Raw genomic sequence first — 25,784 nt, 5'->3', positions numbered from 1 at the left:
AATCAACTTTGATTCTAATTAAGATGCAGATTTTTTATTTTATTTTATTTTTTGGGTACTGGGGATTGAATCCAGGGGTACTTAACCACTAAGCCACATCCCCAGCCCTTTTCTGTATTTTATTTAGAGACAGGGTCTCACCCAGGTACTTAGGGCCTCACTAAGTCACTGAGGCTAGCTTTGAATTCACCATCTTCCTGCCTCAGACTCCGGAGCCACTGGAATTAGAGGCTTGTGCCACCAAGCCTGGCAAGAAGCAGAGTTTTGTTCAGTATAATTCCAAGGTGGGATTTGCATTTCTGTATTTCTAACAAGCACCCATGTGCTGCTCATGCTGTTGGCCTGAGGACTTCGAGAAGCAAAGGTTTAGTATTCTTTGAGATGTAAACAGGTGATTTTTTTTAAATTTTCACTTTTTTATTGATTGTTCAAAACATTACAGAGCTCATGATATATCATCTTTCATATATTTGACTCAATTGGGTTTTGAACTCCCCAAATACAAATTGCAGACTCACTTCTGTTACATACTCACATTTTTACATAATGGCATATTAGTGACTGTTGTATTCTGCTACCTTTCCTATCCCCTATTATCCCCCCTCCCCTCCCCTCCCCTCCCATCTTCCCTCTCTACTTCCTCTGCTGTTGTTCAATTCTCTCCCTTTTTTTCCCCCTCCCCCTTGCCCCTCATAACCTCTTATAATTTTGTGTATCATTGAAGGTCTCCTACCATTTCCATATGCTTTCCCTTCTCTCTCCCTTTCTTTCTCCCCATTCGTCTTAGTTTACTGTTAGTCTTTTCCTCATGCTCTTCCTTCCTGTTCTATTCTTAGTGGCTCTCTTTATATCAAAGAAGACATTTGACATTTGTAAACAGGTGATTTTAATTAAAAGTGCAGCAGGCAGTAGATATATGGGAGTATAGTTTAGGAGGGCCGCCTGGGCTGGAGATATTTGGGTGTTAATGGCACATGGGAGGTGACCATGCCAGAATATAAGGATAAAGGCCCAGGAACAGTGTTTGGAGAAAAAGGGAAAGAGGTCTAAGGATAGTCTGTGGGTAGTGCCAGCATTTGAGAGCAGTTGGAAGATAAGTCAATAAGAAGCCTTCAGTTCCCAAGCTTCTTATATACAGCTACCATTTATTGAGCTTCTATTTCTGACACTGTGCTAAAAGCATCAACTTTTCTCCAAACACAGGGTATATTTTTCTCTAACCACACCCCTTTTCTTGCAGGTGAGTCTCTTTCCTGATTCCATGCCTGGCTTGGGCCTGGCGGTCCTGGCCTTGATTGGAATCTCTGAGACCTAGAGTTCAGCCTTCCTAGTGGTGCTACACATTCACTTCTATCTTGGATTGTGCCACCTCCCTCATTGACTAGGTTCCTAATAGTCACAGACCCTGCAACCCATCTTTTCTGCTATTCCCTTGGATTCCTATTTACTTTAAAAGCCTTTAACTTCTCTCTCCACTGGGTGAACAGAGAATCACTTCAACAGGGTCGGGCAGGTGTTTTTGGTGCACAGGGACTTTTTATTCTGTTCTGGGCCTGGAGAAGCCCCAGATCCTGTACCAGAGCTATCAAAGAGTAGCAATTAATCATTCTCTGCGTTCTTTTACAGGACTGAGAATAAATTATTTTAATATCCGTACAAACCTGTTATCATCCGTGCATTGTCTTAACAGATTCCCTACAATCACTCCATGCATAATTCCCACTTTGTATTCTGAAGCAGGGATGCATTTAGAAAATTACTTCAAGTCACACAGCTGTTAAGTAACTGAAGCAGTGACTCTAAATTATGGGCCTTAACTCTGGACCCAGGAGGGCTTGGTATACTCAGTTCCTACAGAAATACCTTGCTCAAAGTTATGTGTGAGTGGCAGTAACCAGACTCAAATTCAGAAACCTTGTATTCAGAGGGGTTAAAGTCTCTTTTGAGTGCATCTCAGTCAGAGAGCTGGCGGTTCTTTATCTTCCCGGATAGCTCACAGCAACGCTATGCTGATTTTACTAAGGTTTAGAGTGTGTTGAAGACTTGCTATGGCCACAAAGGCTGGACCATGATTGCTGGCTCCAAATGTGATGTTCTTTTTATCACACCAAAGATAAGAGGCCCGCCCTTCTAACCGCTGTAGGTTGGAAGTCTCGCCCCTAGGTTAACCCCCAATACAAACTACAGCTCACTTAAGAGGCGCCGCACGAAAAATAAGCTGGCACAGGCAAACTGTTGCACCAGAATCCAGCTTCCTCAGCGCGCATGCGTCAGGAGGCTCCTCTCGCCCCTCCCCTCGCACGATTCCCGCCACTCCCCGCCCCTTTCCCGCCCGGATGTCCTTTTAGTTTTGCCGGATGTTGTTGTGAATCCGAGAGACACGTGAGGTACGGCGACGTCATCACCAGGCTCGCGCAGGAAACATGGCGGCGGCGGGTGCTGTGAGCGGGAAGGTGAGTAACGGCCCCAGGGAACACTCCTGGTTTTCTCCGAGACACGGGTGCTTCTGGTGGCTGGGTCCCGGCAGGGGAGGGGAAACGAGGGCTTATCTGCATCGGAAACAGCCCGTGGCGGATGTAGAAGAGGAGGACTGGGTTTCGTCAGCTGTTTCCCCCGAATGCCGGTTCAGCCAGGGAGTAAGAGCCACCGAGGCCTTGGCTCTCTATGCTCTGCTTTGCACCAGAGCCAGGTGGTTTTCGTTTGTATTATTTTTATTTAGGGACAGGTGGCTCTCTAGTGCGGGGGAGGGGCTTCCTGACTCTTGTTCTTTCTACTCTTGACTCCAACGTCTTTTCTGTCTTTGAGACGGTAACCAGACCTGCAGGTGTCTTTATTTGCTTCCCTCTGGTGAAGGCATCTATGCTACCTTCGGGAGGACTTGAGTAGATGCTTTGCAGCTGTGCACTTAGTAGAAGAGAGCCTGTTGGGTCCATTTTACAAATTACCGACTTTTGTGATGGTTGTCAGCAGCAAGATATGTTTCCATAGAGAGAACTGGAAATTTGCACCATCCCATGCTTGTCTGTAAAGGAATTTGTTGAATCATTTATTTCCTAGATGTCTCCGGAGTGATTCCATGGGGGTATCTGTCGTGCTATTTCACAGAGGGTAGGCAGTGACATCCTCCTAGTTCGGTAGGAACTAGGTGTGGAAGAGATTTCGTTGTGTATTGCCAGTTCAAGTTCCAAGGGCACAGTTTATGCATGTTTAGGGCTGTCAGTTTTATGACATGCAACTAGCAGCATTTCCCAGAGTCAGGGTATATCCTAAACAGCTGGGGCTGATTCGTAATGACTCATAGAACACTACGGGCTGTTTACTCCTTTTAGAGAGCTTCCTCTGTTCCTTGAGTTTCACTCATACTCTCCCTGCTGCATTCCTTTCCATTTTGAATTATTTGACACTGTTGTGGTTTGATCTATAGAGTAGACTAGGTGGCAGAATAACAAATATGATCTTCTTTCTGCTGTTCATCAGAAGTGTGACCTTGGGAAATTGGGCAGTTACGACTGCTCTGTTCTTCATATGCTTAATCGGCAGAATGGTAGTGATGCTAATAATTATTTCTTGTATTAGAGTACTTAGGAGTACATAAAACTAAAACATGAAATAGATTACAACTTTCATGTACTGCTTCTTTTAAATAATAGATTGGACATCCTTTTTGGGATTGTTTATGTTCTTACCAATTTTTGTCTTTTTTATTCAAGATGGATGCTGATCTTCTGCTTAACTTTCTTAGAAAGTTATCTTATTTAATTTTCCATTCGGGTGAGCCAGTCTAGCACTTTCCAAGAAGAGATGCTTTCCATTTAAACTACACCCCGCCAACCCTCGTTTCAGGCTTGGTTTGATTTTGAAAGAACCCTTGAAAAAGCAGAATTGTGAAACGTAAAAATTTTTCGCTCCTTCCTTGAAGCCATTATCTTTCACAGTCTGACTTATTAAAATTGATCTTGTACTTCTTATTTTTAAATATTTATTTTTTAGTCTTAGGTGGACACATATCTTTGTTTTATTTTATGTGGTGCTGAGGATTGAACCCAGTGCCTCATTCAGGTTAGGTGAGTGCTTTACCACTGAGCCACAACCCTAGCTCCAGTCTTGTCTACTTTTTTTTTTTAATATTTATTTTTTAGTTTTAGGTGGGCACAATATGTTTATTTATTTTTTATTTTTAGGTGGTGCTGAGTATTGAACCCAGTGCTTCATGCATGCTAGGAGAGTGCTGTACCACTGAGCCACAACCCCCCTCCCCCGCCTGTACCCCCTTTTGTACTTCTTAACTCTGCTTTATCACCTTTTTATTTATCCTCATCCATTGCAAGTTTACATTCCTTCCCATCACTCCACTGAAATTATTTTTCCATGCCCAAACCTGCTCCTCTTTCAGATAATATTAGGACCAGCAAAGCGCACTTAGTTTTCCCTCAATTCTGGTCTAATGACATTCTGGTCTAATGACATTATCATTCATCTGGTTGCATGTAAAACAAACTTGGAAACATCCTTTTCTATAATAAAATTTAATCTGTAATTCATTCCTACCGATTTTTACCTTAAAGAGTTTTCTTAAATTTGCTGTTGCTTTTTTACTTTCAGTGCATAGTATCTGGCACATAGTAAGTATTCACTGAAAAGGAAAGATAAGGAACAGAGAAAATGAGGGAGAATTAGAGTGAGACACATGGGTTCACCAATAGTTCTCTTGTTTTATTTAGAACTGTAAGATTGTATTGCAGTGCATTCTCATTTACTTTAGCTTTTTCTGTAATTGTTTTTGAATTTTCTATTAAAATCAACTTGAAACAGTTGGGAAGTCAATAGTTGTTTTTTACTAATCAGAATTTGTTTTGATATTTTTTATTAAGAATTTATTTTGTGTCTTTAAATTGGCCCCATCCAGTTCCTTTTAGATATGCTTATAGTCCTGTGAAACCCTTGTGCTTTAGAAAGATAAAGAATGTTCTTAATATCTAGTAGATTTTCCTGGAGAATTTCTTTCCCTAGACTAGATCTGGTGACATGGTAGTTACTTAGGATATGATATGAAGGTCTTTTTTTCTAGCATTCTTCAGTTTATCACTTTGAGTACCTGCTGTCTAAGCTGTGTTATTTAGATATAAGGTTGGCTGAACATAGACTTTACTCTGGGCAGGATAGTAATTTTCAATTTTAAGTTATTTCAGTTTGTAAATTAATAAAAGTGTGGCTTTAAAAATAATAGTGTTAAGTGTTAGTTTTTTAAAAAATATTTTTAGTTGCAGATGGACACAATACCTTTATTTTGTTTATTTAGTTTTTTATGTGGTGCTGGGTATTGAACTCAGTGCCTCGCGCATGCTAGGTAAGCACTTTACCACTGAGCCACAACCCCATCCTCAAGTCTTAGTTTTGATGAGATGGGTGCTGAAACTAGATGAGAGCTTATAATCTAAGCCTTTTTAATTGTATTTTTTTTGTGTGTGGAAGAAAATCCTTATGAAATCTCCATACTGTTTATTATTGTGCTATAATGTTTATGTAGTTGTCAGTATAAGAGGTATTTCATTTAGCTACTTTTGTATCTCCTCAGATTGCTTAATTCTTTCTGTCTCCTGTCAGACATTGGCACACTGATGTCCTTAAGAAGCAGTGCACTTGCTCTTCATTGAGAATTGTACCGCCTCTTGTATCTCAAACGTTTATTCTTTACTCTCAAGATTTCCATAGTGTGTTACCTTTGTAACCTTTCTTAAATTGCATAAAATTCACAAACTTTGTTACATATTTTTCAGTTTCATAATTAATGAAATGATTAACAGGTGCCAAATAAAATTCATTGTTAATTTTTTCCCATTTGGTATTCCCTATCTCAATAAATAGTCTTTTATCTACTCAGTTTTGTCCTTGACTTGTTCACCTTCACCTCCCATATCTAATCAGTTACAAAGTCCTGTCATTGTCATTTCTACTTAAATATCTTTCTAAGCCACCTCCCTTTTCTCATCTATCTGCAGTGCCTTAGTTCAAGCTAGTATGAATCTCTCATTTTTGAATTATTGCAGTTATTTGTTCTTGGTCCTGCAGCCAGCATGTTGGCTTAGAAAAGGCATGTTTGACCATGGTATTTTCCTCTTGAAACTCTAGTTGTTTTAGAAATAAACAATCAGGATAAATTCCCAATTCCTAAATTCTTAAGCAGGGCTAATAAAATAATTTATGATCTGAAGTTGTTTGTTTTTGTCTCTAAACTGTTTTGAATCTTCTCTCTGATATTTGGATTTCAGCCATGTAGGGAACAATTGCTCTCTGTTTAGAACATATATCTTCTGTTCACCCTCTGCTTTCTATATCCTTTCTAGTTAAAATTGCTATTCTTCAGGTCTTAGCTTATCTGTTACTCTAGTTAAGTTTTTCTGAGTCTTACAATGCTTGACTCTGCTGAGAGTAGTAAGATACTTAAGAGGGCATGCTGCAGCCTATTGGTACTACATGTTGTAATTTTTTATCCTAATCCCCAGGTAGACTGTAAATACTATGAAGGCAATAACTGAATCTTATGTGAATCTAGTAATTTGCTCCAGGACTGGCACATTGTAGGCATTCTTTATGTATTTATTGAAAATGTCTTTTCATTCCAGATCTTGTGCTTTCCTCCATCACATTTTACTGTGACCATTGGTTTACAAGATACTGTTAGTTTAATCAGATACTTCTTTTGGGGTGTGTGTGTGTGTGTGTGTGTGTGTGTGTGTGTGTATGTGTGTATGTATGTTTGTTTGTGTTTTTTCCACTGATTACTTTTAATCTCAGCATCTTGTTGATGCTTAGTAAATGTGCTAAATGTTGAGTAAATACTAAATCAGTTTGGGTGGAATGGGGTATGTGATTAGAAGAGTTTGTACAGTCTTTTTTAAAAATATTTTTTTAGTTATACGTGGACACAATATCTTTATTTTGTTTGTTTATTTTTATGTGGTGCTGAGGATTGAACCTAGGGTCTCACACATGGAGATGAATGCTCTACCTCTGAGCCCCAACCCCAGGCCCCCCACCCCTCCTCCTGTATAGTCTTATATCTAGTGGAAGTTATTTGTAGAGAGGAGGGATAAAAGAGTGTTCTAGGTAAAGGGAACAGAATTCACATAGATAAAAGTGCAAGGCTTTCAGGGAACCGGTGAGTTCAGAGTGGCCTTAGGCAGGAAGGTTATATGTGTGTGGAGTGTTAGGACGTCTGATGTCATTGAAGAAGTAAAGGGTGAAGTCAGGAGGATTTTAAGCTCAGGTGTGATGTGATCCAATGGAAAATTTTATAAAGATCAGTTTTGGCACTGGTTATACATTATACACCTTATGCAGATTATTAGAAAGTGACTAGACTGAGAGAAGAGTTCGTGATGTTATTTTAGCAATCTTCATGCTATTCCCTATCAGCATGAACATGATAATTCTTCATTAGATTCTAAAATGAATTGATTCTTGGGTGTCAAAGGAGAAGATTGATGGACTTAGGATATAGGGTCGGAGTGGAGAAAGAGGTGTTTAAGATAACTTGAGTGCATAGAATATCTGATAGAGTTGGAAATATCCGAAGACCAGATTTAGATAGAACATATTGACTTTAAAATGTCTGTTATTGAAATGGAGATATCAAGTAGGTAAGTAGGTGTCTAATTACTTTGGCATGGAGTTCATTAGAATATCTAGGCTCTGTGGGTGTGGTGAGGCAGGCCTGTAATTCCAGAGACTGTAGAGGCCCAGGTTTCCACCATGTCAGCTTAGGAACTGACTTCCTTCATAACACTCCGAAAGCACAAGAAGTAAAATCAAGAATCAATAAATGGGTTGGAATCAAACTAAAAAGTTGCTTCTCAGCAAGAGAAACAATAACATGGAGAGATCATACAGAATGGGAAAAAATATTTACCATATGCACCTGAGGTAGAGCATTAATCTCCAGGATATATAAAGAACTCAAAACACTTAACACCAGTTAATAAATAGGCAAAGGAATTGAGTAGGCACTTCACAGAAGAAGAAATATGATTGATCAACAAATATACGAAAAAATGTTCAACATCTCTAGCAATTAGAAAAATGCAACTTAAAACTAATGTTTCATTTCCAGTCAGAGTTGGCGAGGATGTGGGTACAAAGGCATACTCATATTGCTGGCAGGACTGCAAATTGGTGCAACCACTCTGGCAAGCATTAGGAGATTCCTCAGAAAACTTGGGATGGAATCACCCTTTGACCCAGCTATTCCACTCCTTGGTGTATACCCAAAGGATTTAAAATCCTAATGTTACAATGACTCAGCTACATCAATGTTTATAGCAGCGCAACTCACAATAGCTAAACTATGGAACCAATCTAGGTGCCCTTCAAGAGATGAATGGATAAAGAAAATGTGATATGCGCTGAAATATTACTCATCGTTAAAGAAGAATGAAAGTATGGCATTTGCTGGTAAATGGATGGAACTGGAGAGTATCATGCTAAGTGAAATAAGCCAATCTCAAAGACCCAAAGGCCAAATGTTCTCTCTGATATGTGGGGGTGGGGGGGCTAAGGAAGAATAGGGGTACTTTGGATTAGACAGAGTGACTAACTATACTTAAGTGAGACTGAATTTTTATATCTATTATGATTTTTTTGCTGGGGCCCCTTTGGCTGTGGCTCTCAACATCTCCCACTCTCTGTTTAAACAACAAGCATGTGGCTTAGGGACCGTGCCTGCCTTAGGTTGTCCAATAGTACATATGGTCCTTACCTGTTATCAGATGAGCTGACCTCAAGGCGTCAGCCTCCTGTCTTAGGTTGGTACCATTGCAATTGGATCTTACCCGTCACTGACTACCGGTCCAGTATACAGCCACACCTGTGGATAGGTCTTTGTACCAGCGGGTGGGTGAGGTTCTTTGCCTCACCTCTGTTGGCCCCCAAATTTTAGCTGAACGATCATGATAAGCAGAAGGGAGGAAGATACACCAAGCCAATTGACGACTCCTTTTGGAAAAATTGCACCACCGATGATACCATCAGCATAAATACCCCAACACTACCACAAGTCGCTGCACCAACAGATAGTTCACAATGCATACAAGTGATACATAGTCCAGGCAAGTTCTGCAAGCAGTTCAGTGATGGCTATTGCAGAAGCTGTAGATTGGTTTTATCTTTGTCTTCACCGGCACTGGGATGAAGATAGGAATTTTGGTAATAATGGCTAAAGAAAAAATTATATAACATTCCAGAAGTCACTAAAAGAAAACAATTTTCTTAACAATTTACATCATCTTGAACAGAATTATTAAATATAATGAAAAGGAAAGGTGAAAGTAAACAAACAGATCTGTTAACCTCCTTTTTTGTTCACATATTAAAACAATCCTCAACAGTTGTTTACCCAATATTTGGATCCGTTTTTTCATGAGTGCTCATCATATATGTTATATAGACTACATACATACAAACATACAACATAAAACACAAGTGTGCACACAACACATAACATAATAGTAAAGGCATAACTTTTTACAGGTGAAATCTCCATTGCAATGTTTAAAAACTCTATAGTCAAAAAATAGAACTGATCAGCAAAACATTAACCTAGGTCTGTATGAGCTCAAAAAACAAAATAGAACTTCATGATGTGGGAAAGGGCAATAATAAAATAGATATTGAAAAAAGCATCCTGGTTCTGTCGCAGATATAAAGGTAGCCAAACTGGAGTTCTGGATATCAGCTGTTATGGATTTGAGCCAAATCATCATCTTTTTGGTCTGTAGAAATCGCTTTAGTTAATCTTTCTGGAATCCAAATCGGCTGCTGTTCTCCCTGTGGAAACACATAAACAGACCCCTGACCCCAGGCACTCACTGGGTTAGGACCTTAGTTAATCTCTCTAGAAGCCAAATTGGCTGTTGTTCTCCCTGTGGAAACACACAAACAGACCCCCGATTCCAGATAATTACTGGGTCAGGACCTTTCCATTGTCCTGTTAGAATATCCTTCCAAAGTACCTTGGGCTTATGTACATTTTTTTGGACACATATGCCTTTCCGCAGCACTAAGCCCTCATGAATCCAAATTTAAAAAGTTTAGAGTAAAAAGGGTTATTTTAAGTTTATCTTTGGGGAATATATACCCCTTCCCAATTCCTTCTTTTTGCTTTAATAAGTACATTTTAATAGTTTGATGAGCTCTTTAAACTATGCCTTGTCCCTGTGGATTGTATGGGATTCCTGTTATATGAGTAATGCCAAATGTTGAGCAAAATTGTTTAAAAGAGGTAGAAGTATAACCAGGGGCATTATCTGTTTTTAACTGTTTTGGAACGCCCACAGTGGCACAATTTTGTAAGCAATGAGCTATAATATCTTTATTTTTTTCTCCAGCATGAAGGGAGCCCATCAAAAATCTGGAAGAAGTATCAACTGTAACATGCAAATATTTTAATTTTCCAAATTCTGGCAAGTGTGTGACGTCCATCTGCCAAATATGGTTAGGTATCAATCCTCTAGGATTGACTCCAAGATTAACTTGTGGTAAAAAGGTCACACAATTTTGACATTGTTTTATTATTTGTCTAGCTTGTTCCTTAGTTATTTTAAAACACTTTTGTAAAGTATTAACATTGACATGGAACTTTTTATGAAAATTTGTAGCTTCTTCTAGTGTAGAGAAAATATGTATGTCATGTGTAGTTTTATCTGCTAACTCATTGCCCAAACTAAGGGCTCCAGGCAATCCTGTATGTGCCCTGATATGTCCTATAAAGAATGGATCTTTTTTGTCCCAGATTAGACTTTGTATAGTGGAAAGCAAAGAGAAAACAGTAGAGGAAGGTTAAATCCTACCAGCATCTTCAAGGGATACTATAGCATCAACTATATACTGACTATTGGAAAATAAATTAAATACAGACTCTTTAAACATCACAAAAGCTTGTAATACTGCATTAAGCTCTACCTTTTGAGCTGATTGTTTGGGTACTAAAAATGTAAAAGTTTGATCAGGTGTAACTATTGCTGCGGTACCATTATTTGACCCATCAGTGAATATATTTGGAGCATTCATAATAGGTGTTTTTCTTGTCATTTTTGGAAAAATTACAGGATGCAATGACCAAAAGACAATAAAGGATTAGATGGTAAGTGGTTATCAAATGAAACATTAGATTTGCACATGATTATTGCCCAAGTATTTAACTCATTAGTTAACTCATCAATTTGATTCATAGTATATGGAGTAATAATTTTATTGGGAGAAATTCCAAACACTCCCTTTGCTGCTTTTATTCCTTTGAGTATTAATTGTCCTACAGCCTCAGGATACCTAGTAAGAATAGTGTTAGAATAAGATAAATGTATCCATAATAATGGACCTTCTTGCCAAAATACTCCTGTAGGAATATTTTTTGTTGGTAGTACAATAAATAATAAAGGCAAACTTATATCAATTCTATCTAAATGCATATTTTCCATATGTTTCAATGATTTTTAATGCTTTTCTTGCTTCAGGCGTTAACATGCGGGGTGAATTTGGATCTGATGGACCTTTTAGGATATCAAATAAAGGTCCCAATTCTCCTGTTTGTATACCTAGATAAGGCCTTATCCAATTTATGTCTCCTAATAACTTTTGAAAGTCGTTAAGTGATTTGAGTTGATCTACTCGTATTTGAATTTTTGGTGGACGGACCATGGTTGAGGATAATAGAACTCCTAAATAATTAATTGGAAAAATTAATTGTACTTTACTATTGCTATCTCTAGATTATAATTTTTTAATAAGTTTGTAAGTGTGGCATAACATTCTAGCAATGCGTTTTTATCTTTGTGTGCTAATAATACATCATCCATATAGTGAAATATTTGTAGTTCAGGATTTTGATTTCTAAGTGGCTGGATTACTTTGTTAACATAAATTTGACACATAGTTGGGCTGTTAGCCATCCCTTGAGGGAGTACCTTCCATTCATATCTCTGATCAGAACCTTCATGATTCAGTGCAGGGATAGTAAATGCAAAACGTGGACTATCCTCAGGATGAATTGGAACTGAAAAAAAACAATCTTTAACATCTATAACTAAAACATACCAAGTTTTTGGCAAAGCAGACAATTGAGGAATCCCCGATTGAGCAGGTCCCATAATAACCATCTCATTATTAATGGCTCTTAAATCTTGCAGTAATCTCCATTTACCAGATTTCTTTTTGATGACAAAAATGGGAGTATTATGGGGAGATACAGAAGGTTGTATATGTCCTTCCGCTAATTGTTGTTTGACCAGGTCATGGGCTGCTTGTATCTTTTCTTTAGTCAGGTGCCACTGAGGAACCCATACTGGTCTTTCTGATTTCCAAGTAATTTTTATTGTCTCAATGGCCCTTTCTGAAAATCCAACCCATGTCTGTCCGTTCCTTGATTTATTTGTATTGGTGCTGCTATACCTTGTTCTTGTTTTTCTAATCTTTTTCCTTTCCTAAAACCTTGTCTAGTCATAATGGTGGGTGCATTTTGGTTGATGTTATTTGTTAATGTCAAACCTAATTGATATAGGACATCTCGTCCCCATAAATTTATGGGAAGATGATCCAATTCATATGGCTGTATAGTTCCTTTGTATCCTTCAGGATCCTTCCAATCTAATACCATTGCACTTCTATGGGGATTAGTTGCCACTCCTAGGCCTCGAAGCGTTTGAGTGGCTTGTTGTAATGGCCAATGTTTTGGCCATTCTTGACGAGAGATGATGCTAAGGTCTGCACCTGTATCCAGTAGCCCATTAAATTCATGTCCTTGAATATTTAGTTTTAGCATGGGGCGAGAATCTAAATTTAAAGAAAGCATAGCCCGGGGCTGGGGATGTGGCTCAAGCGGTAGCACGCTCACCTAGTGTGCGTGCGGCCCGGGTTCGATCCTCAGCACCACATACAAACGAAGATGTTGTGTCCGCCGAGAACTAAGAAAAAATAAATATTAAAAAAATTCTCTCTCTCTCTCTGTCCCCCTCTCTCTCACTCTCTCTTAAAAAAAAAAAAAAGAAAAAAGAAAGCATAGCCCAATTTACACCTGTGGGGCCTAATCCCTTGGAACCTCTTTCTACAGTACGACTGGAAAATTTATCATGTAGGCTGGGTATTATTACTAACTGTGCTATTCTATCTCCTGGTGAAATTACTGATATACCCTTTGGAGAACTGGCTATAATTTTTATTTCACCTTCATAATCGGGATCAATTACCCCAGGACTTATCCTTTTAGAGTAGAAGAGCTGAGTCCCAATAATAAGCCTACTGTTCCTTTGGGAAGAGGTCCTTTTACCCCTGTGGGAATGATTTGAACTCCCATCTCTGGAGTTAATACTGCTCTGGCAGAGGCGCAGATGTCCAACTCTGCGCTCCCTCTGGTTTGTCTGATGAGGGATCTGATAGACAATGTGTCGTGGGCACTACCCTGATGGAGTTGCTGCGTTCCTCCAGTGCTCCGTATATATTTGTGGTTTTGGGCCCTGGAGCATTGGACCCCCCTGTCCATTTTTTGGCAATGGAGCCTGATGCCTTTCTCCACGATACCGTGGATAAACACCTGGTTCTTGTTTGTTTTTTGATAATGGAGTACCCTCTAAGGTGGTTTGAGAACGGCATTCATTAGCCCAATGTCTCCCTCTACAGCATCGTGGGCAAATACCCGGTATTCTACTCCTTTGATACCTAGTTTTGTTAAACCCTCCTATGGGGCAATTCCTTTTAAAATGTCCTGTTTGTTCACACTTGTAGCATATTCTTGGCCTGGCATCTAAAGCCTGTTTTACTGCAGTTGCCACGATTTGCCCTTGTTCATTAATGTCTCTGGCATCTAAAGTCTGTTTTACTGCAGCTGCCACGACTTGCCCTTGTTCATTAATATCTCTACATAATTTAATATATGTGTTTAAATCTTCATGTTTCCATAGTCTAATGACTTTTCTGTACCAACGATTCGCTTGCTCATAAGCCAGTTGTTTTATTAATGGCATTGCTTGTTCTGTATTCCCCCAAACTCTGGTAGCTGTTTGAATAAGCCTATCTACAAATTCAGCGCAAGATTCATTAGCTCCTTGTATTACCTTAGATAATTGACCTTGTAAACCTCTATGCCCTTGTAATGTCTTCCACATCCTAACCGCATCTGCAGCAATTTGTGCGTATACGCCAGGATCATATGCAATTTGTTGCTGCTGATCCTCATAAGGTCCCTTTCCTAACAACATAACTAGATTTCTCTAGGGTAACCAGCTGCTGCATTTTGCCTAGCAAAATTCCTCATTGGCAACCTTCCATAACAGGTATTGTCCTCCATTTAGCACAGCTTTACACACATTAGCCCAATCTGCTGGCGTCATGTTCAAGTTGTTAATGGATTCGACCATGCTTACAGTGAAGGGTGCTTGAGGACCATAGGTTGTTACAGCCTCTTTTAGCTGCTTCACTGTTTTGAAATTTAAAGCACGGTGAATTCACTGCCCTCCTGCTTCAAATACAGGGCATGTTAATATTTGAGATCCTGTCTCGGGATCCCAACTATCAACTGTAGGGGTTGGGGGCCTCCCAGCATACGGAGTTGGCGCTGTTGGTTGGACACTTATGCCCTCTGGTGATAGAAAGGTGTTAGTAGCAGTCTCCTGTAGAGGTGGTGCTGTTGGTTGGACACTTACACCCTCTGGTGATAGAAAGGTGTTAGTAGCAGTCTCCTGTTGTAACTTTTCCCCTGATGGCTTTTTCTGCTCTAAGCTTTCTTCCTCTATCTGACTAGCTCGAAAGACCTTCTCTTTTACTTGAATCTTATCCTCTTTCTGACTAACTTGAGAGACCTTCTCTTTTACTTGAATCAATATGTCTTCTCCTTCCTCTACCTTTGAACTGAAGGCTTTGGACTAAGCAAACAAGATACCAACGTCCATAATGGCAATGTGCCAACTGGCAGAGTCCCTGGGCTTTTCTTTTCTATTCTTTTAAAATCTTCACCATGATGGTTCCCTTGTGATATATTTAACAACTCCTTAAAAAGCCATGGGCTACATTTTTGTATTGTATCAACATATGCCCTGACTGTTCTTGATTTTACTGGGATGCCTCCTTCCTCTAACAATTTACTTAACTCTTTCAGTTTCGGTTTTACTAATTTCTGATCCCATATTTCTACTATAATACAACCCAACAAGACAATGCCTAATAAAACTGAAACAGAGTGAAACAAAATTGGAACAACACAAAATCATTATAATAGCCTCCTGAAATGTCCATCCGTCCTTTCTCCCTATCTGTTCCTCAGATGTGAGCGGTTTTTCTTCAATCTTACACATCTCCAGGGACAGGCAACTTAAAACAAAAGTGAAGCAAAACAAAAGAATCTTAACATGGCTACATCCTCTTGCCCTGCCCTCAGGGGCGAGCAGTTTACCTTATCACTTACCCTCAGTCGTTCCCCGTGCGGGCCACCAAATGCCGCAGTCTGGCTGGGCACAATTCAGGAGCCACTTGTCAAAAGAAACGAACTTTATTTTTAGAACCACACACGCCAAACAAAACAGCTCCTCAGGAAAAACCTTCAGAGCCCAACTGCCACCACCGGCTTCCCACAAGCCTCTCAACTCCCCCACTCCTCCTGCTCTTGAGGCCGATTGGCTGGGTCGCGTGGGCGAAGCCAAAAAAAGTCCCCCAATGAGCAGCTCCGTAGTCTGAAAGGGCGGGGAAACAGCTCAGTGAGCATCACCGCAGAGGAGCCAATCAGCTAGAAGTTGCTGGGGCCGCTGTGAGCCAGTCATCAGCTGGCAGTCTGAAAGTTTGCTGGGGCCCCTTTGGTTGTGGCTCTCAACAAATATGCAAAACAGTTCAGAGGTTAAGTGATTGGATTATGAAAACTTTAACCTGATTTGTTGTATTAATCCACTGATATAGATTAATGGGATGGCAACTGTAGGCAGGCAGGGTTGGCTGGAAGAAATAGATCACTAGGGGTTTGCCTTTGGGGTTTATATACTTTTTTCTAGTGAATAGCGTTCTCTCTGCTTCCTGATTGCCATGTCTGGAGCTGCTTTTCTCTGCCACACCTTGGGCCCAGAGCTATGCACTCAGCCAATTGTGGATTGAGAACTCTGAAACCATGAGCTCCAAATAATCTTTCCCTCCTCTTTGTTATTCTTCTCAGGTCTTTTGGTTACAGTGACAAAAAAGCTAAAACAGTCTATTTCCATGGGTCCCCATAGTCTTAATAGTTTCAGCATTGCCAAGTCCAAGTCTAAAATCTCATTTGAGACTCAAGACAGACTCTTTGTTGTGAGCATAAAGATCAAAAGCAAGTTTCATATATAAAACATATAATGGCACAGAGTAAACATTTTCCTTCCATAAGGGAGAAATGGGGGAATAGAAAGAAGAAAAAGGAGAAAAGTAAGGGTGAAATCTACCGAGGCAAATAGGTCCTATTGCTCAAGATCTAGCATCTGGAATACATGGCATTGTGATGTTCCCTTCAAAGGACTTGAGTAGCTCTCTCCTTTGGCTTTGCTGGTTACAGTCCATATGGCTTCTCTTTTGGCCTATTTCTGCTCAATTCTTGCAGCTTTCCTTATCAGATGTCCTGAGTTAGTGGCATCTCTTAATCTCAGGGCTTCCACCGCAGCTGCAGCTTTCTTCTCACTTTTTCATGCATTGCCCTCTCAAGGACAGCCTGCAGGGACTCCGAACCACTTTGCCTGAATTTCCAGGCCTTCCTTTGAAATCTTTGTAGTAGACTCCTTGACCCCCCCTAACTCCAGCATCCTGCCTTCCTGTAAACCATCACTACATGGTTGCTGCCAAGGTCTTCCACTACTTTTGAGCGGTAGCCAAGCCTTTTGGGACCATGACTGTAGGTAGCAGCCTCTGAATGCCTGGGAGACTGAGCATGGTGAAAAAACTTCCTAAGTCCCCTGTGCAAACGGGGTCCTCCCATGGTCTCAAAGGAATTTCTACTTTTACACCCTTAATCCTGAGATGGGTGTTATCTTGCCAATTCCTGATATGCTCTCATTTTATCTTTCCTATTATTTCTGGGTAAAGTACTTATCATCTATTTAGTGGCTCTAGTGCTTTAACAACCATGACTTCCTTCCTTAGCCTCAGTTTTATTCACAGTTTTTGGCCAAAATGTGGTTTTCAAATCTTTCTGCTTTGTTTACTGCTTTTGATTTTCACAGTAAACTTGAGTAAAAGATGCCAGCAATATCTGTGCCACCTGCCTGAATGCTGTGTTGCCTTGAAATTTTCATTGCCACGTTAATTAGTATATTATTTTAAAATTTATCCTTGCAAGAAGTCTCAGGACTTGGGCAATGTAGACAGCTTCTTTGCTAGAACATAACATGAATGGCCTCTAGTGCCATTTCCAATAGAGTCCTCCTCCTTTGAAACCTTATGAGCATCATCTTTACTGTCCACACTCCTATGGGCATTTTGTTCTTCTGAGCTCCCACCAGAATCATCCATTAAACTCTCCTTACAACATTCTAAAGCTTTTTCAGCTTTAAATTTTTCAAAATTCCTCCCCCCTGCAAACCAGCTCTGAAGACCTATGAACCATGTTGCTAGATTAATCATACCACTGACCCCACTTCTCAGTAACAATTTCTGTTTTAGTCAGCTTTGTATCATGGTGACCAAAAGACCTGACAAGGATAATTAGACAAGGAGGAAGTGTTTATTTTGGCTCAAGGTTTCAGAGATTCAGTCCATTGTTGGCTGATTCCATAGCTCTGAGTCCAAGGTGATGTAGAACATATGACAGAAGGATGTGGCATAGGAAAGCAGCTCAGACAACTGGGAAGCACAGAGCGTGCTCTGCTCACCAGAAACAAAATATAAATCCCAAAGGCATGCCCCTAGTGACCCATCTCCTCCGACCATACCCTGCCTGCTTGCCTACTTGCCTACTTGTCATAATCTAATAATTTCACTTCTGAAAATTCTTGTATTGTCTCACACATGAGCTTTGGGGTATACCTCATATTTAAACCATAATACTCTCCGGTATTCTGTCCTTTGAACTCCAGCTGTCTTGGCATTCCTGATTACCTCCTCTGTCTACTGACTTTGGGTTTGCTCTTCGTTTACATATCAGGAGTTCGTTTTACACTTCACTGTTTTCTCTTTTCAGCAGTCACTAACTTTCATCACCTCATGGATGAAAAACAATGTTTCATAGATTTGATCTTTTCTTTCTTGGTGAGAGATTTAAATTTAATCTCTTGTCACTGCATCTTGGCTGGAAGTGAAAATTATATAGCCTCCCTCCCCCTTTTCTGTTTTTGGTGGTATTTATACCTCTCTCTTCTGTGTATCCCTCTGCCTCCCAAATCCTAGGTGGAATGTTTGTGTTCCATATTTGTGTCGTGTCTCCCTTTCCCCCCAGAGTATTAGGAATTTAACCTAGGGTCTCACACATTCTAGACAAGTGCTCTACCACTGAGCTACATCCTCAACCTTGTTGTAAACTTTTAAGATTAGTCCTTTTATTTCCAGGTTTTTGTTAATATAATTACTTCTTTCTTGTTGGTCTGGTATAATTCTCTTCTTTCTTGTACCTTCTGAGAGGTGACATTATCAGCAAGATGTTTTAAGAATTTTATCAGACGCTTATATTTTGAGAATGCCAGCATCAGCACAACCATAGAGGAGTTTTATATCCATTTGTAATTTATATTATGTTGGCATTGGTAGTCTGTATGTACTTCTACAACAATAGCATTACCTTTCTTCTTTCTTTTAGTGGGGGAGTTTATTGGGCATTGAACTGAGAGGCACTCTACCACTGAACTACACACCTAGCATTTTTTATTTGAGACAGAGTCTTCCTAAGTAGCTTAGGGCCTTGGTAAATTGCTAAGGCTGCCTTGAACTTGTGATCCTCCTGCCTCGGCCTCCTGAGTCACTGGGATTACAGGGGTGAGCCACTGTTTCTGGCTCAAATATATAGTTGAAGTCCTATAATTGTTATGGTAGCTGTAATAGTGCCTGAAAAGGGAAGAATAGACTATAATAATGCTTGCTGCTCCAGAAATATTCAGAGTCAAATTGGTATGAGGACTGTTTTTTCCCAAAGCCAGCTTTGAAGGAAGATAGAAGAAACAATTGTTTCAAAAGTTGTATCTCTGAGAAGGATATCTCTAGGACTGGGATGAGGAGAGCTTTTTAATAGGTGAAGGTGTGTATTAGGACCAACGACAGGAATTTCACAGGTTTTGCTTATTTTCCTTGGATCCTCCTTATCATGTCAAAAGGAACTTTGGCATAAAAAGGAGTAAATTTCTTGGGGACCAACATTTGCATCTTCCTAATTTCAAAGAAATTAGGAAATTGGGGGCATATTTAATCAGTTTTCATTGTGCTTTCCATTGACAATATCCCTTCAGTGCCTTTGAGACTTAGTTTAACACTGTTTTAACCTTTACATTTTTGTGGGGCTTGGTTTTGCATTTTTGTTGTAAAACAAAGCTCAGATAAAGAAAATCACACTTATTGCATACTTTGAGTCAGAGGGCAAACATCCTTGTGTTACGGAGCTGGGGTCTTCTGAGAAACAGGCACTGTGAAAACTACGTCTTCCAACCCTGAATCTTGCGATCAAGTCAGAAAGATTTTTTAGAGATGAGAGAGTAGGTCCTCTAAGGAGAGGGGCAATGTGCCTCTCCTGCACTCCAGTTTTATTAGGGATCCCAGAGAACTTTCCAGAGAGTCTCATCCAAATCTACTCTCGACTTTTAACTGACAGCAGGGTGACATCAGATTTTCTAGTCTCCACTGTCATGGCAACTCTAGGTCACCTTGATCCATGCTGATTAGTTCTAATTGGATTTTTTTTTTTTTTTTTTGGTCCTTAACTTGCTTCTTTTACTCTTGATGTATTTCTTGTAAATATTTCCAATTCAATACTATTGACTTGCTTAATTCAACTTTTTTCTTACAGTGACTCTTAAATATGGAAATACCAAAATATGGTTCACTTGCTGAATATCTTGTTTGCTTCTAGTTTCTCATATGTATTTTATTATGAGTGATATTTTTTTGAGATAGATTTATTTCTTTCTTTAAATTTTAATTATTTATTTTTGCATTACAATTCTTAATACACCATTATATCGTAATTTATCATGTCTTTGATTATATATAAGGTATGTTGACACCAACTTGCATCTTCATACATGTATTTTGTATAGGCACACTCATACACTGCTGGTGGGACTGCAAATTGGTGCAGCCAATTTGGAAAGCAGTATGGAGATTCCTTGGAAAACTGGGAATGGAACCACCATTTGACCCAGCTATTCCTCTTCTGGAATTATACCCAAAGGACCTAAAAACAGCATATTACAGGGATACAGCCACATCAATGTTTATATCAGCACAATTTACAATAGCTAAACTGTGGAGCCAACCTAGATATCCTTCAGTGGATGAATGGATAAAAAATGTGGCATTTATACACAATGGAATATTACTCAGCAGTAAAAAAGAATAAGATCATGGCATTTGCAAGGAAATGGATGGCATTAGAGAAGATTATGCTAAGTGAAGTTAGCCAATCACAAAGAAACAAATGCTGAATGTCTTCTATGATATAAGGGAGGTGACTCCAAAATGGGGTTGGGAGGGATAGCCAAGGGAGGAAGATTATCTCTAGATAGGGAATAGGAGTGGGAGGGAAAGGGAGGCAGAAGGGGAATAGCATGGATGGTGAAAGACCCTCATTACTAATTGGATTCTTAAACATGTCTTCTTAAAGATTTTATGGTTAGGAGGAACTGTTTTATCTCCCAGAGTTTCAGGATCTGGTCACAAAAATCTCCTGGGTTCTTCTCATCAACATTATCTTGGGCCTGCATTTCTCCTGCAGTTAACAGACAATTTGCTGAGAAATGTGACATCCTGTCCATTTAGGCCAGGCAGGGCTGTAAGGCAAATTGCTTCTTGGAAAAGAAAGCATGTTGGGGGTCAGCACCATGGGCCTATTTAGAGAGTTATTCTCTCAGCCTCTTGTTCCCACTGTCCTCTTCTGTCTGTCCCCTAACATTTGGAACTACTACTCAGGTCAGGAGATTGACCTTTTCTAGCTACTCTAGGGATCTTCTGTGTATCGCTTATCCCCTGATCACTATCCTTTTTTTTTTTTTTTTTTTTTAAATCATAAGTACTTCTTTTATCTATTTTTGATACTATTTTGAAAACATAGCTATTGTGTCATACTTTAAAAAGTCCTGATCTGGGATTGTAGCTCAATAGTAAAGTGCTTGCCTAGCACATATGAGACACTGGGTATGATCTTTAGCTCCAAAAATAAATAAATAAAATAAAGACATTATGTCCATCTACAACTAAAAAAAAAAAAAATCCTCAAAGTCTTTCTTCAATTTCTTCTACTTAGTATGCTGAGTACATTTTCCAGTTTTATTTTCCTAAATTTTATGCACCTTTTTGTCTTTCGTGTCTCATTTTTCTTTAGATATCTTGTTCATTCTCTTCAAGTTTCAACTTACGTATCATACACATCTGAGTTGTGAGGGTCAAATGTGATAATGTAGAAATGTCTTTGTAAAGTAATGCATGATAAAAATAATATCTGATTTGAAATTAAAAAAAGTTTTTCATTAGTGATCATGAATAAAACTAAAGAGATTGAAAGCTTGTTCTTCTTAAAATGTATCTGAAATTTACTCTTAACATCATAATTATTCCCTGTAGCAAAATAATTTTTCATTCAAATAAGCTTGGAGGTAGCTTTTCAGATATTAATTATGATTGTTGATAAAGATAAACAGAATGTCCTGTGACAGAAAGGTACTTCTCAGGAATCAGTTCATTTTAAAGTCCAATGAAGAAAGGGATATGGTACAGACAGACATGAGTAGGGGGAATGTGAGGTTAAAGGAATAATTCTATAAAATGGGCCCACTGTGTGACCCCACATGCTTTCTTTTCCAAGAAGCAGTTTACCCTGTAGCGCTTCGTGGCTTAAGCAGACAGGATATGTCACATTTCTCAGCAAATTACCTGTTATCTGCAAGAGAGAAAATAATGTTGGTAAGAGGAACACAAGTGATCTGAAAGAGGAAGACTTTCATGACCTTTTTCACAGTCCAGATTCCAGAACTTAGGAAGATAGGCTAATTCCTCCTAACCATAAAGTCTGTAAGAATTTAGACTTGGATATAACTTTCATATATTCATATATGAATATAACTCCACATATGTACAACCACGAGAATGGGAAGTTATACTGCGTATATGTATAATGTGTTGAAATACATTCTACAGTCCTGTATAACCAAAAAGAACAAAAATAAAATAAAAAAATCTAATTAGAACTAGTTAGTATGGGCCAAAGTGGCCTAGAATTGTTGAGGCAGTGGGGACTTGAAAGTCTAATGTCATCCTGCTGTCAGTCAGAAATCAAGAGGTGAACCTGCGTGAGACTCTCTGAAAACTTTGCTGAAAAATGGATGGCAGGAGAGGCACTCTGTTTTCTCTCCTCTCTGAGAGAACCCACTCTGTCCATTGAGATGGTCCTCCTTTCCCCTTTCTAATAATGTCATGCCTGTTACTCCGAGCAACATGTTGAAATCTTTCTGATTTGAATGGGGTTGGACATTTGCACTGCCTTAGTTTCCCAGAAGGCCCCAGCCCTATTAACAGTGCTATTGCATGACATGAAAGCTTTTTTTCCCCTCTCTGGTGGTGCTGGGGATTGAACACAAGGCCTTACATATGCAAGGCTATAGCTCTCTGCTACTAAGCTGCATCCCAGCCTAACAACAAAGTTTTAATTGAACATCTGTTTTTGTATTTTGCACTATTTTAAGTACTTGATACTTGTAGAGTTGTGACTTTTGTACTTTAATATGCATATGTACTCAGTTTGGGATGATGAACAGGCATGCTGTAAATAAAAAATAAGTAAAGTTACTCCCTTAAAATATAGATTGAAAAATTATAATATTGAAATAAATGCTTTAAACCAGATGATGTAAAAAGGATTATATTTCTTTATTTTATTTTTAATTGATTTTATTTCTTAAATACACGACATTTCTTTTGTGGAATGTTTAGGAGTTCAAATGGTAATTAAGACTAAATTGTTAAGTAGTGGCTGCATTTGTTTAATACATCTAAAGATATTTAAAAATTAATTATTTTATATATGAAATAAATTGTCCTGCAAAAAAGCACCTTAAAGTTAAGGAACACAGAACACAGGCTAACTGGAACTCTCACATTTTGTAAAGTACTTGTTTCACTTTAAAATATTCAAATTAGAGATACTAATGTAAAAAGTTACATTTCCTTTAACCTTTCTCTTAATTATATTTTTGCTCTTTCAGATTATATATGAACAGGAAGGGGTATATATTCACTCATCTTGTGCAAAGACCAATGACCAAGACAGCTTAATTTCAGGAATATTACGTGTTTTAGAAAAGGTAAGATTGTAGTAAATGTATAATATTAATAGTTTATGGAAGGGGTTTATTGTGGCATTATTAGAAAGTTTGAATTTTATATGTAAGATACAGTTATGTAATTGAACAGTGAGTGGTAAATGGGTTGAGAATGTTCCATATTGTTGAATACTAAATTTAATTTTTGTTTTCTTTCTTTAGGATGCTGAAGTAATAGTGGACTGGAGACCATTGGATGATGCATTGGATTCTTCAAGCATTCTCTATGCTGGAAAGGTATTTAAGAAAAAAAGAAGCTGGGCATGCCTGTGTTCCCAGCAACTCAGAGGCTGAGGCAGGAGAATCATAAGTTTGAGGCCAGCATGAGCAGTTTAGCAAGATCCTGTCTCAAAATTAAAAACTTAAAAGATTTGAAGGTGTATCTCATTAGTAAAATGCCATTGGTTCATTTCCATATACTCCCCAACCCCAAATGATCAAGGGAATGCTGTTTTTAAATAACAGTTTTATTTAGATATAATTCGCTGGGTGTGATGGCGTATACCTGTAATCCCACTGGCTTGGGAGGCCGAGGCAGGAGGGTCGTGAGTTCAAAAGCCAGTCTCGGCAAAAGCAAGGTGCTAAGCAACTCGGTGAGAACCTGTCTTTAAATAAAATACAAAATAGGGCTGGGGATGTGGCTCAGTGATTGAGTGCCCCTGGGTTCAATCCCTAGTACCAAAAAAAAAAAAAAAAAGTCACATACTGTACTGTTCATCCTCTCTAAGTACACAGTTTACAGTTTTTTATTACATTTATAGAGTTGGGAAGCCATCATCAATATCTAATTTTAGAACCCTTATCAGGGGCTGGGGATGTGGCTCAAACAGTAGTGCGCTCGCCTGGCATACGTGCGACCAGGGTTCGATCCTCAGCACCACATACCAACAAAGATGTTGTGTCTGTCAAGAACTAAAAAAAAAATAAATAAATAAATATTAAAAAAAATAAATAAAAAATAAAAAAAAAGAACCCTTATCAGTCTCCCAAAGGAACTCTGTTTATTAGCAATCACCTTTTATTTCTACCTACTCTCCACTCCTGGTAATCTCTAACCTATTTTCTGTCTCGAAGGATTTGCCCATTCTGGACATTTTATATAAATGCAATCATGTAACATACGGTCTCTTGTGATGGGATTCTCTCACTTGAGAAAATGTTTTCCAGGTTCATCCATGTTATAACATAGTTCTTTTTTTTTTTTCCCCTGAACAATGCATTCATGAATATACATTTTGTTTATTTGTTCCTTAGTTGGTGGACATTGGGTTGTTTTCATTTTGGGGCTAATATACATAATGCTGCTATGAATATTTGAGTACAAGTTTTTGTGTGGACATTTTTTTCTCTTGAGTATACACCTAGGAGTAGAATTCTTGGTTCATATTATTTTGTGTTTTTAATATTTGCTATTTTCCAAAGCAGCTATACTAGTTTATAATTCCGTATGCAGTATATGAGGATTCTAGTATTTCCACATCTTCACCAACATTTTTTATGGTATTTTTTTAATTTAATAAACCTAGTAAGTATGAAGTTGTGTTAGTTTCCTAAAGCTGCTGTTACAAAGCACCATAGACTAGGTGGCTTTAGAACATTGGAACTTTATTTTCTCAGTTCTGGAGGGTAGAAGTCAGAAGTCAAGGTGAGTTGTCAACAGCATTGGTTCCTTCTGAGTGCTGTGAAGGAGAATTTGTTCTTACCTTTCCTTCTAGTTTCAGGTTTGTAGATGACATTCTTCTTCCCTGTGTTTTCACATCATCTTCCATTTGTACATGTCTGTGTTAAGATTTCCCCTCTTAATAAAGGGAAAATTATGTGTTCTTTATACAAGATTTTGTATAAAGAACACGTAACTCATATCTTAATAAGGATATGAGTTATACTGAATGAGGACCAGCCTAATAATCTAATTTTAACTTGATTAAATAAGACCATCAGTCATGCTGGATTAGGACCCATTTATATAGCCTCATTTTCACTTGATTAATAAAATCACATTCTAAGACGTTTCCTTAGGGGTGCAGGGCAGCACACTTCAACCAATAGCTGAGGTGGTATGTCATCAGAGTTTTGATTTATAGTTCCCTGATGACTAATGATGTTGAACATCTTTTCATCTGTTCGTATGTGTGTTTTCTTTGGAGAGGTGCCTTTTCTAAATCCTTTGCTTATTTGATTATCTTTTTGTTGTTGTTGTAAAAATTATGTGTTCTTTTTTTTTTTTTTTAATATTTATTGTTTAGTTTTCGGCGGACACAACATCTTTGTTTGTATGTGGTG

At 38.6% G+C, this 25,784-nt stretch overlaps 1 protein-coding gene across 2 annotated transcripts in view; it reads left to right on the top strand.

Annotated features, from left to right (window-relative positions):
- The first annotated feature begins 2,304 nt into the window (after positions 1 to 2,304).
- Positions 2,305 to 25,784, top strand: part of Tbc1d15 (TBC1 domain family member 15) — a 69,615-nt gene continuing 46,135 nt past the window's right edge. For both annotated transcript variants that reach the window (XM_005330421.4, XM_021729911.3), the window contains exons 1-3: positions 2,305 to 2,453; positions 23,385 to 23,483; positions 23,664 to 23,738. In XM_005330421.4, the coding sequence (XP_005330478.2) occupies positions 2,424 to 2,453; positions 23,385 to 23,483; positions 23,664 to 23,738 (204 nt within the window). In that variant the 5' untranslated portion in view covers positions 2,305 to 2,423. The remainder of the gene's footprint in view (positions 2,454 to 23,384; positions 23,484 to 23,663; positions 23,739 to 25,784) is intronic.

This window comes from Ictidomys tridecemlineatus, chromosome 6 (assembly GCF_052094955.1).
Source record: "Ictidomys tridecemlineatus isolate mIctTri1 chromosome 6, mIctTri1.hap1, whole genome shotgun sequence".
Classification (NCBI taxonomy): Eukaryota; Metazoa; Chordata; class Mammalia; order Rodentia; family Sciuridae; genus Ictidomys; species Ictidomys tridecemlineatus.
This window is presented reverse-complemented; position numbering and strand designations above follow the sequence as displayed.